Genomic DNA, 14756 nt, shown 5'->3' on the forward strand with positions numbered 1-14756 from the left:
AGGACATAACCATAACACCATTCACACACCTAAGAAAACTGACATTACTTCAGAAATACCATCTAACAACATACATCTCCTTGGTCCCTCCTCCCTCAATTTTATATCTTCATTGGCTTTCATTCAGAATCCAAACAAGTTTCACACTTGCATTCGATTCTTTCTAGTTGCTTTTAATCTACAAGAGCCCACCTGCGTTTTTGGTTTTATTTTTCATGGCATTGACTTTTTGGAGAGTTCAGGCCAGTTGGTAGGAGACAAGAGTGTTTACAGAAATTGAAACAAAGATGAGTGCCGGAGTTCCTGACAACTGAAGGGCATGGAAAACACTCCAAGCAACTCAAAATTAACTAAAACTTAAAATAACTGTAAGGGAGAACACAAAAGTTCTGTTTTCCTTACAACTTCTGCAGTACTTTTTTGGTAAGCATCATGTTCCCTGCCTCATCAATATTGATGCCCTCCTTTGCTGGCAAACTAAGCATGTGTTTTTCCACTTTGAGGTAATACAACACAGCACAGGAGTGGAGACAGATCAAGACTGAACCTTGAAGAACAGTGGAAAAGATGGGTAATAATTTCAGGAAGAGGGAAAAACAGTAAGACATGAAATTCATCCATGGAATTCTGTACTATCTTTAAGACTTTTATAGAAACCTATAACTATTCTAAAGTAGAAAGTTTATGAAAACTCATCCATGAGAATTAAGGTAGATCAAGATAGCTGAACACCACGTGTCAGAGTAACAGAAAAGGAAACTGAAAAAAAGGAAAACACAGAAAACTTACACACATGCCAGTCTGGCTTTAGAATACATTCTTCTCAAGTGCACATGGAACGTTCTCTGGGATGGTCATATGTTAGGCCACAAAACAAGCCTCAACAAATTCAAGAAAATAGAAATTGTATCAAGTATCTTTTCCAACTGCAATGGTGTGAAACTAGAATTCAAAACCAGGAGGAAAACTGGAAAATTGATGGATATGTGGAAATTAAACAACACACTCCTGAACAACCAATGTACCAAAAAAGAAATGTAAAAAAGAAAGTAAAAAAATATCTTGAGACAAATGAAAATGGAAACACAACATACCAAAACTTGTGGATGTAGCAAAAGCAGATCTAAAAAGGAAGTTTATAGCTATAAATGCCTGTATTTAAAAAAAGTAGCTCTCACCCTGGCTGGTGTGGTTTAGTGGATTAAGTGCCAGCCTGTAAACCCAAAGGTCACAGGTTTGATTCCCAGTCAGGGAACAAGCCTGGGTTGCAGGCTGGTTTCCCAGTTGGGAGTATGGGAGAGGCAACCTATCAATGTATCTCTTACACATTGATGTTTCTCTCCCTCTCTTGCTCCCTCCCTTCTCTCTCTAAAAGTAAATGCATAAAATCTTTAAAAAAAAAGAGAGAGAGAGAGAAATATCTTGAGTCTTAAGAACTCCAAAACTGCTCTGGCTGGCATAGCTCAGTGGCTTGAGAGCAGGCTGCAAACCAAAGTGCCACAGGTTCAATTCCCAGTAAGGGCACATGCCTGGGTTGCAGGCCACGGCCTCCGGCAACCGCGCATTGATGTTTCTCTCCCTCTTTTTCCCTCCCTTCCCTCTCTAAAAATAAATAAATAAAATCTTTTAAAAAACTATAAAAAAAAGAACTCCAAAACCAAGGGAATATCTCTGCAATAGAAATTATATACTCTCAAGGCAGACTTATTTCTGACCTGAAGAAAGTATTATTAACAGAGGACTGTTATTCAATAGTAGACAAACTACAAAAACTTCTAAAAAAATTATCAAGAACAAAGTAAGAATTTCAATATAACAGAAAATTATATCAAGGAACATCACACCTCCAGGAACCAGAAAAAGAGCAAACTAATCCCAAAGTCAGAAGGCAGGGAATAATGAAAATTAAAGCAGAAATAAATTAAATAATCAAGAGGAAGACAGGGTAAACAGTTGGGGTCTGGAGCAGAGACAGTGGGGAATGACAGAAACAAAGTTAATTTAGAGATGGAACTGGGGCCTTCAGGTACCGTTCTAGCTGCTAACACCCAACTCTGGGTAAGGCTGTGTGCCTTCTAAACTAAACTGGTCAGTCAGTATCTTCCATCCACTGATGTCTTTGGTCTGCAAGGAAGACAAATAGAGCCCAGAACGCCCCTCACCCTGCAGACACAAGTAGAAAGATATTTTATAAAATGCTTTATTGTATGAGTGGCGGCCCACCTCCCCACCTCACACATACACATCCTGTCTTTATCACATTTCCAAAAGGGAGTACACGGTGAGATGCCATCCATCCTCTGACATGACTCTCATGAAGAAGGGATGGGAGGGCCCATCACGTATACCCAGCTATCGCAATACTCCTCTCAGTGTTTCTGCTCAATCAAGAAGACTCGGCCTGAAATTACTGTAAGATTTTTTCTTATTTGCAATGTTATGGAAAAGTAAATTACTGACTCACAAGATGACAGACTGTAGTGAACTTTGTTTTGTTTTCCTTTTTTATTTGAGAATCTTGTTAGCAATACATTAGCATCAATAGAAAAAACAACCATTTACACAGTAACTCAAAATCCAGCCACTTAAGAAAATAATGTAGAGAAAATAAGCCCTCTCATTTTCGACTGAAAAGCCCAGGTTTATCCTGAACTTGGAGAGACTCTGTGTCCTAAATGGATAATTAAGCATTCAAGTAAAAGGTAAGAGGTTATAAGTGTGAGTTTCTGAGGGATACTGCCCCAAGAGAAATTCAGGAGTAGCCACAATTCTCCAGTTTAACTCCAACGGTAGGATGTTTCCGGGATGGCCAACATGGTTTCCTTTTAAGAAGTTTTGACAACTCATCTGCCTCAGACTCAGGTCTTATAAAACATTCTTCCACATTAAACAAGACTTTGTCCCACAGGAATCAAGTTTTCATCGCTTCTCCAGCTTCTTGTACTTGGCTTCTGTGGGGGATGGGGAGAGGGAGAGGGAGTAGTATTTAAAACTGGCTCTTACAAAGACATTCTTTGTTAGCATTTCCAAACAAATTCAAAAATATCTATTGCATTTCTTTGAAATACATCAGTTTCAATTTCATCACCTGTCCAAACTGTGCAAATTGTAGGCACACCATGAAGGTTAACCACCACATTGGCTAAGGACATATTTGGATATCTGTCCGAATGTCACTGATAGGCACAGCCTAAGGTAAGAAGTGAAACACACACACAGAATAGAGAACCTAACACAAGTTCACTATGTTCTAACCCTGCCAACAGTGCCTGCTCAGATAGCTCCACCAGGAGGAGTAAGCAGATCTACTGGCCCCTGAGCCACCGGGAGCACAGGAAATTGCCTCTCCAGGCACTGTGCCAGCCCCCTCTGGGAGCCAGGCTGGAGCTCGCAGGGAGTATAAAGGCATATTTCACCTTTCATTTCCTTATCCCTGGAAAGCAATTTTGAAAGACACAAAGATTTAAAAGACCATCAAATGGGCCTCTTAATGGGATAGATTCCCTTTTTCTTTAGTACCTTGTAAACACCTTGGTACAATGCCTTCTACATAGTAAGGTTCACAGTGACCATTCAGTAAATTAAATTGTGCTCAGTGAGCCCTGGCCGGTGTGGCTCAGTGGATTGAGTGCCAACCTGTGAACCAAAATGTCACAGGTTTGATTTCTAGTCCAGGGCACCTGCCTGGGTTGCTGGCCAGATCCCCAGTACGGGAGGCAACCACACATTGATGTTTCTTTCCTTCTCTTTCTCCCTCCCTTCCCCTCTCTTAAAAATAAATAAATAAAATCTTTAAAAAGCAAAGAAGAATTAAAAAAAATTGTGGTCAATGAAACTGTTAATCACCACCCACATCAAATCTCCATCTGCTACAAACTACTCTCTTGAAGTAGTCAACTGTCAATAACAAAAATAAAATAACCTGTAAATTATATTTAAGATAAAAACAATTTTGTTATTTTTAGTTGTGGATATATGAGCCAGAACCAGTCAGCAAGTTATCAAAACTAAAAGTACAGTTTCTCCCTTAAAGAAAAAGTAATCCTTCATGAAGCCCTTTAACTGACTATTCTGTTTTTTAAGACATTTGTAGCTATCTTATTAAAGATGCTTTCGCCTGCAGAACCACAATTAAGAGCGTAAGCTTTGTAATCAGTCAGACCTGGTTTGGAATACTTCCTCTATAGAAAGGGGAATAAAACCATGTACTTACCTCATAGGTTATTGGGAGGATAAAAAACATAATGTAGGTAAAGCACTAAGAACAGCTCCTGATAGATCAAGTACATGGGAAATGTTCTTTTTATTACTACTACTACTAATAAAAAAATTATTCTCACTACGTTTTTGTGAAGATTAAAATAGATCATTGTGGGCACATCATAAATGTTAATTATATTAACTACAGTCATACTGGCAGGTACTTTGATTAAATCAAGACAGAAATAAAAATGGTTACCCAGTTTTTTTGAATATGCATCCAACTTGTAGGCTGCCTGCTCAAGAGCTGCTACTTGCTCCTCAATAACATTGATTTGATCCAGATAAGGCTGTAGTTCAGCATCTTTAAAAACAGAAACAGACCACATGCTTATATGGCCTCAACAAGTTGAATAGAAAAGAGTGAAAAATTAAGCCTGCCGGTTTCTCTCCAGCTCTGCCTAAGACACACAGGGAGGGGTGACATGATTCTGGTCATGAGCAGGACAAACATTTTAGAAGACAGCAGATCCTTAGCTGATCAGGCATGACTGTGACCTAGGCAAAGCAGGTCTTCTCTCATCCATTAACTCTGTCTCTTTTAAATTCCTTGCTCTTCAAGCAATCTTTCCATTAGTGATTCCATTTTTTGGTCTCCCAGACCAAGGAGACAGGGAACACAAATATAAGTTAATAGAAAAATATATTCTACCAGTCTAAATTAGCATTTTCCATTTATAAATGTTCTGGGTTTTCTGTTTATAGAGTAGTCCTTTTTTTTTCTTTTTTTAATTTATTGATTTTAGAGGGGAGTGGAGAGACAGAGGGAAATGTGTTGACCCACTTATTGATGGATTCATTGGTTCTTATATGTGCCCTGACCAGGGGACCAATCCACAACCTCGGTGTATGCGGACAACCCTCTAATCAACTGGGCTACCCAGGCAGGGTCTACAGTAGTCCCTTATGGATTTCACTGGTAAATCAACTCACTGACTTCATTGTTAAATCAGAACCTGGCCACCCTGTCAGTCTCCTACTCCTTTCCAGGAATAAACTGATCAAATCAATATTCAGAAGCCGAAATAACCATATCACCAGAACACATTACACCTCAGAATGGAAGAAGTCCACCTTGACTTTGTAACTCGCTTTCAGAAAATGAGCTCCCTGAGTACAGGGGCCTGTTCCCTCCCCTTCTTCATGGCCCCAAGCACAAAAGAACATTTATAAACATGTTTGATTATAAGAATTATTACTTACACTTCTGGTTTAAGTCCTTTAAGTTTCTACTAATGTTTATAGCAATATCTTTCATTTCAAGATACTTCAGGCTGGTTAACTTATTCATATTTTCCAGGAGCTTATAATCTTCACTGGTAGCTTTAAAACAAACAGAAGAAAACAATGCCTTTAATATTTGTCTTATATTACATAAATGTGTTCAAGGCAGGATCTAGGGAATGTCAACAGAGGAAGACATTTATACTCAGGTTGTGTGTTCTGAATGTCTAAGTAGAAACTCAGGCAACAATCAGCAAAGTATTTAAACCAATTAAGATCCAGAAACTTCAGGACCTGGGTTAGAAAGGGATATAATAAACTTATGCCCTAAGACACAGGTGGCAAACACAAGGCCCTTGGGCTGTCTCCAGCCTCCACCTTGTTTTATCCAGCCCAACACCTTGTTTCTACCCAGCGGCAGTGTCAGCTCCTTGCCCCTAGTTAAGGAATAGTTACTTTTATACAGTCCTAAAATTACATTCAGCCCTTTGAAGGCAACCTTGAGGCTGATGTGACCCCTGGGTGAAATTGAGTTTGACACCCCTACCCTAAGAAAAGGGAAGTGAAATAGTCTTGGTATTCTTACAGTGTGAAAACATATAAATTGGGGATTGCATCATAAGTGTATATAAAATCAACTAGGACCTCCCCACTCCTTAGTAACTCATTTATTACTGTGTGATTGATTCTATATTGCATTTTATGCACTGACTTTTCAAAACCATTTGCCTCCTTCTCATATCCTCAATTCTCTTCCCAACCCCTACTCAAAGCACATGGCTCCTACTCCACTTTTTCTGAAAGCCAAGCCCACTGACATAAGCTGCTCCTACTCCTGCCAAGGCAACTCCTCCTCTTGTGCTCTGGATCCCCAAACCTTCTACCTTTTCAAAGCCTCTCTTCAGTCATCTCCTTTTGCATTTCCAAACACTCTATCTAGAAACAGATTCAGGTTTCCTCCAGCCCAAAAGCACTCCCTCCATTCACCCTCATTTGCTCAGAAAAGCAAAGGACCTTCCTTGATAACCCTCTTGAAAGAGTAGGTTACACTCGCTGCTTTCTTGTCCTCACTGTTCACTCATGTGAACACTTGCAGTCTACCCCGTCCCCACCATCCAGAGAAATTACACGCTCCAAGGTTACAGTGCTCTCCTAACCATATGAAATCCATAGTTATTCTCCTGAACCTCTCTATAGTATCTGACACTGTGATCTCCCTCTTTTTATTAAATTCTCCCTTGGCTGCTATAGCACTGTATACTGCATTACACTGATTTTTTAAATCTCCTTCTAACTGTTCTTTTTAGGTTTCTATGACAGATCCTTTTTCATCCAACCTCCTTAACTATCACTTCTCAACTTTTCTCAGCAGCGGCATTCCCTTTCAACTCAAAAGAGCATTTGTGCAAGTAAGAATAACTGGGGAAAATTACAACTTGCCTAAAATTAATTTTATTAACTAACCATTTGGAAACCTAGGTGCTTCAAATACTGTTATTATAAAGAAATTAATTGCCCCATACCAGCATTCCCTGAGATTTTAGCCAAGGCCCTCTTATCTACCTCTGAGCTCTTCCTTCCCAATTTCATCTTGCATAGCCACAGCTCACAGCACCATACAGGTTAAACTCCCAAGTCTGTTTCTCCCACTCTCACCACTCTTTGAGCTCTGGACTCGCATGCAACTCACCTGAGTGTCTTAATAACTGTCAACTGAGTGTCCTCTTAAAATCTAAAATCAACCAAGCCAAAACTGAAAATACTGTTTTCACACTAAACATGGTTCCTCTTTCCAACTTCCCTATGTTGGCTGCTGGTACAACCCAGGCTTAATGGCTCAAACACATCCATCTTAGGCTGCTCCCATCCCTCAATACTCACTTTAACAAGTCCCATAAATTCCACTTCTGTAATGTTCTTGCGCCATGCCCTCCTTTCTATTCCTTTTTCTGACACCGTCACAGACCACCATTACTTTTCGCCTGGAATGCTGTTCATTGGTCTCTCTTTCCTCCATACCTATACTCTCTACTACCAAATGAATGTCTTTAAAACAGACACTCAAATACTTGGAAGCTGGCCAGAATGTGTCGATGAGTGAAGCAAGTCAGGTGTTTGCATATTAAACACATACAATAACTCAACTTTCACAAAGAAATATGTTCTCTCCCACTTCTCGGAATATGTGGTCCTCTTAGTTTATCATTTAGTTTAGCAATTTTTATAGTGCAGATAAAGATATTAGAGATATTAGTGCAGAAACCCATTACTAAAAATACAACAGTGTAAGAACAGTGGTAAATGGCAACCAAGCCTAGGTCTCAGTAAAAGGGAGAAAACAGAGTGACAGGGACAAACTGCAGAGGACTAGTCCATTTAAAGGATACAGCTGTTCAGCTCCAATGAATCACAGGCCAATAAGAATGGGGGACTGGTATTGCCAAATCTTTGGAATTGTTAAAGAAAAGCCAAAAAATCTAGATTCTGTTACTTGGTCTCTCTTGCTCAGAGATAGACAACAAATCAGACTGAGAGAGACTCACAAGCCCTTCTATTGTACATCAAGCCTGTTCTCATAGATACTGTCTCCCAAATCTAGCTCACAGCAATCTCCTATGGAAGCAAAACAATACAATAACTGCTTATGAGAGGCCACACTGGACCAGACTTCACCTTCTGGACCCTCCTCCACACACACACACACACACACACACACACAGATCATGCGTTCACCTGGAAATACAGCATGAACCAAACACTTAATCATCTCCCAAGGAGTGAATCACCAAATCCTGAGACCAACCTAACAGGTCGCTAAATCTGCAGGTCTCTCTCCCTCCCCCAATCCCTTTTCTCTTTGCACCAGTAAATACTGCTGTTTCAGCCAAACAAACTACTCGTTTATACATACCACTTCACTTACTAGTCGTTTCTCTCCCTTGTGGCCCATCATTCTCCTCACAGCCCTACTCAAAGTACACTCCCCCAAGGAAAAACTTTTTGATAAATTATGTTTTGTTTTCTCAACATTAGTCTGCAATACGGAGGCCTGTAGAGTTGTATTAAGTATTCTTATGTATTAAGGTAGTTCGTGATCTTCTCCAGGGAAGAAATGGACCTCTTTCCTTCCCATTCAGGATGGTTCCAAACTTCCAACAGGCAAGTTTCTGGGCAGGAGGGGTTAGGGAGCACCTCCCAGGTCTCCCCAAGACGAACCACAGCTCCAGCGAGGGGTGCACCGCATTGCCCGAATCAACCCAGACCCCGCCTCACCCGTCAGTTCCCCAGTCAGGTAAGTTGCCATTTTAGAGAACATGTCCCGGCAGAGCTCAGTGATGTCAGCCTCAGCGGGCTCCTTTGCTTCCTCAGCTGTTTCCACCGCGGCATCGTCTGGATCAGAGGAGAATGAGTTAAGCGTCCTGCCCCACACCCGGTCCTAACCCAGCCACAGCATCTGCTCCCCACAACCCTCCACCTGTCTTCATTCGATCACGTCGGCTGAATTCTCCACGTATCATAATTTCAAGTCCCTCACGTCGTCCTTGCCCCACCTGACACAGCACCTCTGCTCGCCTGTACTGGCTTCAGCTCACGCCAGATTCCGCGGCCAAGCCATCTCACTCGCCGGGACAGAAAGAACACTTGCACAAACACAGGTACGCCCCTCCCACATGCCCGCTCCTGTCAGGCAAGCCCCGGCATCCTGGGTCCCAGCCGGAGCCCCGGGCCTCCCTCTGGACACTTCTACTCCATCCACTCCGCGTACCTCTAACTGGATCCTCTCGTTGACTCGCCAGGACACTTTCAGCCGTCGCCGCAGCCGCCATGCTCGGCCCCCCACTGCTTCCGGTTCTGCGATGCGTGCGCATGCGCACTAGGAGCGCGCTCCCTAACTGTAGCTTAGGTTCCTGACGCTGCAGTTCCTCTGTCTTGCCGCTCAATAGAGAGTGGTAAAGTGTAAGCAAGGAGCCGAAGTTGAAGCTAAGAAAGGTTGTAGAGAGTCTGTCCACTGCCAAGAGTCACGGCGTCTGGAACTGAGGGTGCACTTATCCCTGTAGCCACCCCTAGAGCAAGGGTCCCCAAACTCTGGGCCGAGAACCAGTTCTGGTCAGGGCTTGTTAGGAACAGGGCCTCACAGCAGGAGGTGAGCTTGAATGAAATGTGCCTAAATCATCCCAAAACCATCCCTCTCACCCCCATAGAAAAATTGTCTCCCACGAAACCAGTCCCTGGTGCCAAAAAAGTTGAGGATCGCTGCCCTAGAGGGGGTCACTAGTCTAGTAGGACTCAGGACCTATCTGGGGTTGGGCTGCTGACCAAAGGCACAGGAGACAGTTTACCCCCTCCCCAGAGACTCTGCACCCAAGCTAAGTCGCCAGAGTCTGCTCAGGGAATCCACACTTTTGAAAGTAGTCTCATTCAAACTTAGGGAAATCTTCAGGCATTGATTCCCTGGGCGGAAAACTCTCCCTTCCAGTGTCCTGGACTAACCACCACACTTTGGCCCCTGTTTCTTAGCTGTAGGCTGGCACCTACTTTTCTTCTGTTGATACAGCCTTTCTATAAGAAAGCTTGGATCATAACTTTTTCAGGGCTGAGGATACACTGGTTATCTTAACTGCATTTAGCTATTTCACAAGTCCTCTGGGTGTATAGAGTGTACTTGATGGGATGGAAGAAAAGGGGTGGGTGAAGGGAATAGGCGAGAAAAAGCAACTGGGAAACAATGGAAGGTGCATAATGAGGAAGGGATAAAGATCACAGAGGAAGGAGAAGGGAATATAGCTAGCAGGTCTTGTAATGTAGACCTGTACACCCAAAATCAGGTGAAGTTTTTTATCTTATCCCTTCCTGATTATCCTCCACCTGTACCCTCTCACGCTCCCATACACACCAGCTGTCCTCTACCTCAGAGTAAGGGCATGACCTTACTCACTTCATCCTGAGAACCAGATTTCCTTAGGGCAGTGTCTCTAGTTTCTAATGGTATAATCAGAGTGCCCAGCAGTTCTAACCATTCCTGTGGGCCAGAAGTTCTTATTTCAGGACTCCTTATAAGTTCTGAAATAAATTCTCATTTCAGCTCTTCACATTGTCACTGCCTCCATTTCAGACCCCCCAGCAGGAATGAGCTCTCCCTAGCCCAAGTACAAGGATGGCTCAGTTCCACCTCTCTTCTTCCCCTTACAATCCCAGAACAAAGTGCAACGTCCTGATTTTCCTAAGGATTTTTATTCATAGTCACCAGAAGAATAGAGTCAGAGCCCAACACACATTAGTTCAAAGATCTATGAATTCTGAGGTCATTTCTCTGCCATATCCTCCTCAGGCTCCATCTTCATCTTGGTTTACAGCCTCTTCAGTCCCCAGTGTTCTGCAGAATGTTGGGAGGAGGCTTCTCCACTGAGCCTTCAGGTTGGAAAGGTCATCACTCCAATTCCTCTGCAACATTACAATCTCCCTGCGTGAGAAGCTCTCCTCTCCTATATGGCTTCCCCTTCTCTTCTATAGGAAAATTCTATGGGGAAGACAAAAACCCAATAGGTTCTAGCAGCTGATCTCTAGATGTACAAAGGATAACATTCACTGGCAAATAGGAAGACATCTACATTTTGCTAGTCTTGGCTTCTACTTTCCTTTCACAAATCATGGCTGTCCAGATGCTTGAGGAAGTCATTACCCTCCCTTCCTTTATTTTGTTTGTTATTGTCCTTTTTGTGTGTTTAATCACTACAGTAGAGATTGGAAGCACAAGGAGTGAGAGGCCCAGGGGGAGATATTATTTCACAGAGCTATGCAGAGCTACATAGCTACACACAGAAACACTGAATCACAAGCCTAAGCATGATGCCCATTTATACACAAAAACATTGGCTCGAAAGGCCAAACACAGGGTAGTACTCGGCAACTGCAGTGGTGGGAACTGTTGCCCTAGAAGTGGAGGGTACATGCAGAGGGGGCCTCTGGGGAGGCAGTGAGAGAGAAGCCTGCTGTCTTGTGCTTTAGGACCCCTCCGCAACCACTGTTCTGCCCACCCTGGAATCCCCAGGGGGCTGGAGTCACGGCTGGGGCTGGCTGCAGGTGGTCCCCAATGCCTGTTCCCCCTATGGGAAGAAAAGACAGACCGGTTATTAAAAAGAGGACTTTGTGTCCCAATTCCCACCTATCTGGATCTGATTGTCCAAGCCCAGACCATCTCTTAGAGGCCAAGGCAGCCCTCAGGCCAGAGCAACCACCTTTAGACATTCCCACCTACCCCACCTTCCCTTATACACTGACTATTGTGAAGAACGTGTGGCCCCAATAGCCTGAAAACAGATCTCTCAAAAAGGTTTTGCCTCCACGCACTGAGTGGAGCAGATGGTAGAGGTCAGCTTTTGGGAGCCAAGAGGACTCAGGTGAAGAAGAGCCACTTACCCTGCCTGGGGAAGGAGCCAGCTGTCCCTTCCTCTCCAGCATTTTTAGCTTTGAGCCCACAGCATCAACCTGGGCCATGACTCCTTCCAGGACAGTCTCCAGCTGCAGAACTCTCCTTGTGAGTCTGCACAGAATTTGAGAGAGACCGAGGAAGCAGAAAGATGTGTTTGGGGGACCAAGTGTCTACAGGGGGGAGGGGGACAGAATGGTGTGTGCCTGGATGGGAGTGAGGAAGGTAAGATCCAGCCTTTAGGCAGAATTAAAGGGGAACAGAAGTTCTTCCTGGGCTAGGACAAGGGATTAGCAAATTATGGAAAGAAGCTCAAGGAAGGATATTTAAACATAGCCCTGAGCCCCTGGCTGCACTTACATGTAGAATTCTTCTCCGGAAACCCAGCCACCTGCTCCAGTAGCCTCTGGACCCAACTTGCCTGGTGGATTCTTCACAATGGATCGGCCCAGGTTCTCAATCTCAGCATTGAGGGCCACCTGATCAGGAAGTCAGAAGTCGGAGAGGAGAAGACAACTCTGGGAAGCCATCAGCTCTGGTTCTAATGGGTTCTCGGGAACAGGCCTCGGACACTAGTTCTTGCTCTCAAACTCTGGAGCCGATGGGATCAGAGCAGTAGTGCTAAACACAAAGCTGGCCCAACCGCAGGGAGGTAATCACCTCTCGAAGGAACAAAACATAAGCTCCTTGAGGCCTTGATTAACAAGGTGTTCACTAGAGGCCAACTCAGTTTGGGACAGGACTGACAATACTAGAATTCCTTGCACTGTCTCTCCTGCCCTTGACTTTTTGGTCTACACTAGATAAGGATAAAGCAGGCATAGCAGGGGCAGCTGAGGATCAAAGTTGGAAAATCCCAAGAAGGGGGAGTTGTCAGGGGTTCTTGAGCAATTGGTCCTTTCTCTTCTAAAAAAAATTCCTCTAAGGATATTGCCCTAAAAATGTTTTAGAGCAGTTGGAATCTTGGCTGTACATTGGAATCACCCGGAGAGTTTTAAAAAGTACTGATTTCTGGCACCCCACGTCCTGCCCTTCCACAGAGAGATTCTGGTCTAGGGGCTATGGCCCGAGTATGAGGATTTGTGAAAGCTCCCAGGTATTCTAATGTGCAGCAATTTGAGAACCACCATTCTAGAGAGCTCTTTCCCGCCCATCTGTTGGAGGGTTTGCAGTTTGGGTTTGTGTTCTGGGCATGTTGACACCAGGGCAGGGTGAGCAATTTCCTTATACTACCTCTCCACCAACCAGCTGGGCTCACCCTCTGCTCTTCCAGGTCCTGTCGCATTTGTTCCTGCTCCTTCTCATCTAGGACACGATTCCCATCTTGGTCAAACCTGGTGAAGGTGGCCGTGAGCTCAGTGATCTCATGCTCTGCGTGCCCCAGTCTGAGGAGAACAGGATAATGAAACACCCTCTGACATGCTGTGACTGTGATGTCTTGATTATGGACTCCCTACTCTTTTAGCCAGACTCTGGCAAGAGTCTCATTTTCTGGGGCAGAAGGAGACCACATAGGAGAGCCAGGATCTCTAGGGTCTAGCAATTTTACCCCCAAGAAACCACATGAATCTATTTCTTTCATCCCTGTCTCTTGCTGACTAGGTTTGGCCCATGTGATCTCCTACAGGGGTTAGTGCAAAATCTCTTTGCCTCTAAATAACCTGCCCCCTAGCCCCTCAGCGTCCCTTTTACTCCCTACCTGAAATCCATTTTCTATAATGCAATTAGAGTAATTAATCTTTCTAAAGTGCAGGTCTAAATATACAATACCTGTTCTCTGCTTAAAGTGCTTCCTGGGTACCTTGTTCTTTGGATAGAGTAATGGTGTTTGAGGCTATTCCCACCATGGTCCTTGCTTATTTGTGTGGCCATATCTCCTGCTGTCTCATCTTTCACTGGATACCTTAGCAATGGTCAACTATTTATTACTCAGTGTTTGGCCTGCAGCCGGTGTTTACAATATATTTCTTCAGTGTTTGTTTAATTGGGAAGCTGGAAGAGAATAGCTAAGGAAATAGACCAGTGTTTGGGGGGAGCAAAGAACCAAGATCAGAATTTTGTGGGTGTGAGAGATGTATACAAAGATCAGGGAATTGTATTATTAGTCCTAAGAGTTGGTTAGACAAGGTCCAGAACATTATAGAACATGGCCTGTTGGGTACCACCCTGCCTGGTTTCAGAAGCTGTAACCCCCGCATGGCTAGTTAAGGCTGAGTAAAGAGACCTTGGGACCATAAGCCACTAAGGAGACAAAGCTTATCCTCCTGGCAGGGGCACAGCCTGTCCTCTGTCCCCTTTGCTTCACCCTGCTTGGCCCTGGACGGATGACTGATTAGCCAATGATGGGTAAGATTCCTCAAGGGAGGGATGACCTAAGATGGGCATAGTCATGAAGGGGCCATCAGGGAAGGACTTAGGGGACTATAGAAAAGGGCTGATGGATCCTCACCCCTTGGCTTTTCAAGGGCCTGAGTTCTCATTCTATCTGTAAAAAGTCTGCTAATATCTTGGCTGCCCTACTTAAGCCTGAAACAATGCTGGAGGTGGATGTGGCCCTGTGCTGGAATGGGCATTCCCTGGGACAATCAGGCATAAAATCCTGTGAAACCTGCTTTGATAAGAATGCCCTCAATTTAAATGATAAGGGTCCAAGCATAAAATGAGTTTGTTTTCCAAAGTTTTACAGCCCTTTAGCTATCTGACCCTGACTCAGAATAAGCCCTCATAGTTATTGGAATGTTATCTATTGTTTGATCGTTACTACCTGACAATGATTGATGAGATTTATGTATATGTATACACTCTGTATTCCTATGCAGATTAAACTCAATAAAAACCCATTGAG

General features: G+C 43.7%; 2 protein-coding genes across 6 annotated transcripts in view; both read right to left on the reverse strand.

Annotated features, from left to right (window-relative positions):
* Positions 1 to 2468: 2468 nt before the first annotated feature.
* BLOC1S2 (biogenesis of lysosomal organelles complex 1 subunit 2) lies at positions 2469 to 9358 on the reverse strand. Its single transcript, XM_028512153.2, has 5 exons — positions 9251 to 9358; positions 8758 to 8874; positions 5464 to 5583; positions 4460 to 4564; positions 2469 to 2951 (listed from the first exon to the last, which is right to left on the reverse strand). The coding sequence occupies exons 1-5, from the start codon at positions 9351 to 9353 to the stop codon at positions 2920 to 2922; spliced, it is 477 nt and encodes a 158-aa protein (XP_028367954.1). The 5' UTR covers positions 9354 to 9358; the 3' UTR covers positions 2469 to 2919.
* Positions 9359 to 10697: 1339 nt separating this feature from the next.
* The window catches only part of PKD2L1 (polycystin 2 like 1, transient receptor potential cation channel), a 41107-nt gene continuing 37048 nt past the window's right edge, over positions 10698 to 14756 (reverse strand). For 4 of the 5 annotated variants that reach the window (XM_036027150.1, XM_036027147.1, XM_036027148.1 and 1 more), the window contains 4 exons: positions 13170 to 13296; positions 12272 to 12390; positions 11902 to 12025; positions 11405 to 11588 (listed from right to left, as the gene is read on the reverse strand). In XM_036027150.1, the coding sequence (XP_035883043.1) occupies positions 11544 to 11588; positions 11902 to 12025; positions 12272 to 12390; positions 13170 to 13296 (415 nt within the window). In that variant the 3' untranslated portion in view covers positions 11405 to 11543. Of the gene's footprint in view, positions 11589 to 11897; positions 12026 to 12271; positions 12391 to 13169; positions 13297 to 14756 lie in introns of all 5 variants that reach the window. The other variant, XM_036027151.1, reaches the window with a different exon arrangement.

Source organism: Phyllostomus discolor, chromosome 5 (assembly GCF_004126475.2).
Source record: "Phyllostomus discolor isolate MPI-MPIP mPhyDis1 chromosome 5, mPhyDis1.pri.v3, whole genome shotgun sequence".
Classification (NCBI taxonomy): Eukaryota; Metazoa; Chordata; class Mammalia; order Chiroptera; family Phyllostomidae; genus Phyllostomus; species Phyllostomus discolor.

Excerpts from the sequence above, each read along its gene's own strand:
- BLOC1S2 (XM_028512153.2), bottom strand. The coding sequence starts at position 9,353 with ATGCGCACGCATCGCAGAACCGGAAGCAGTGGGGGGCCGAGCATGGCG. Across the intron at positions 8,875-9,250 it reads ACGAGAGGATCCAGTTAGAG|ACGATGCCGCGGTGGAAACA; the intron begins GTACGCGGAGTG and ends CCTCTGATCCAG. Across the intron at positions 5,584-8,757 it reads CCTGACTGGGGAACTGACGG|CTACCAGTGAAGATTATAAG; the intron begins GTGAGGCGGGGT and ends TTTGTTTTAAAG.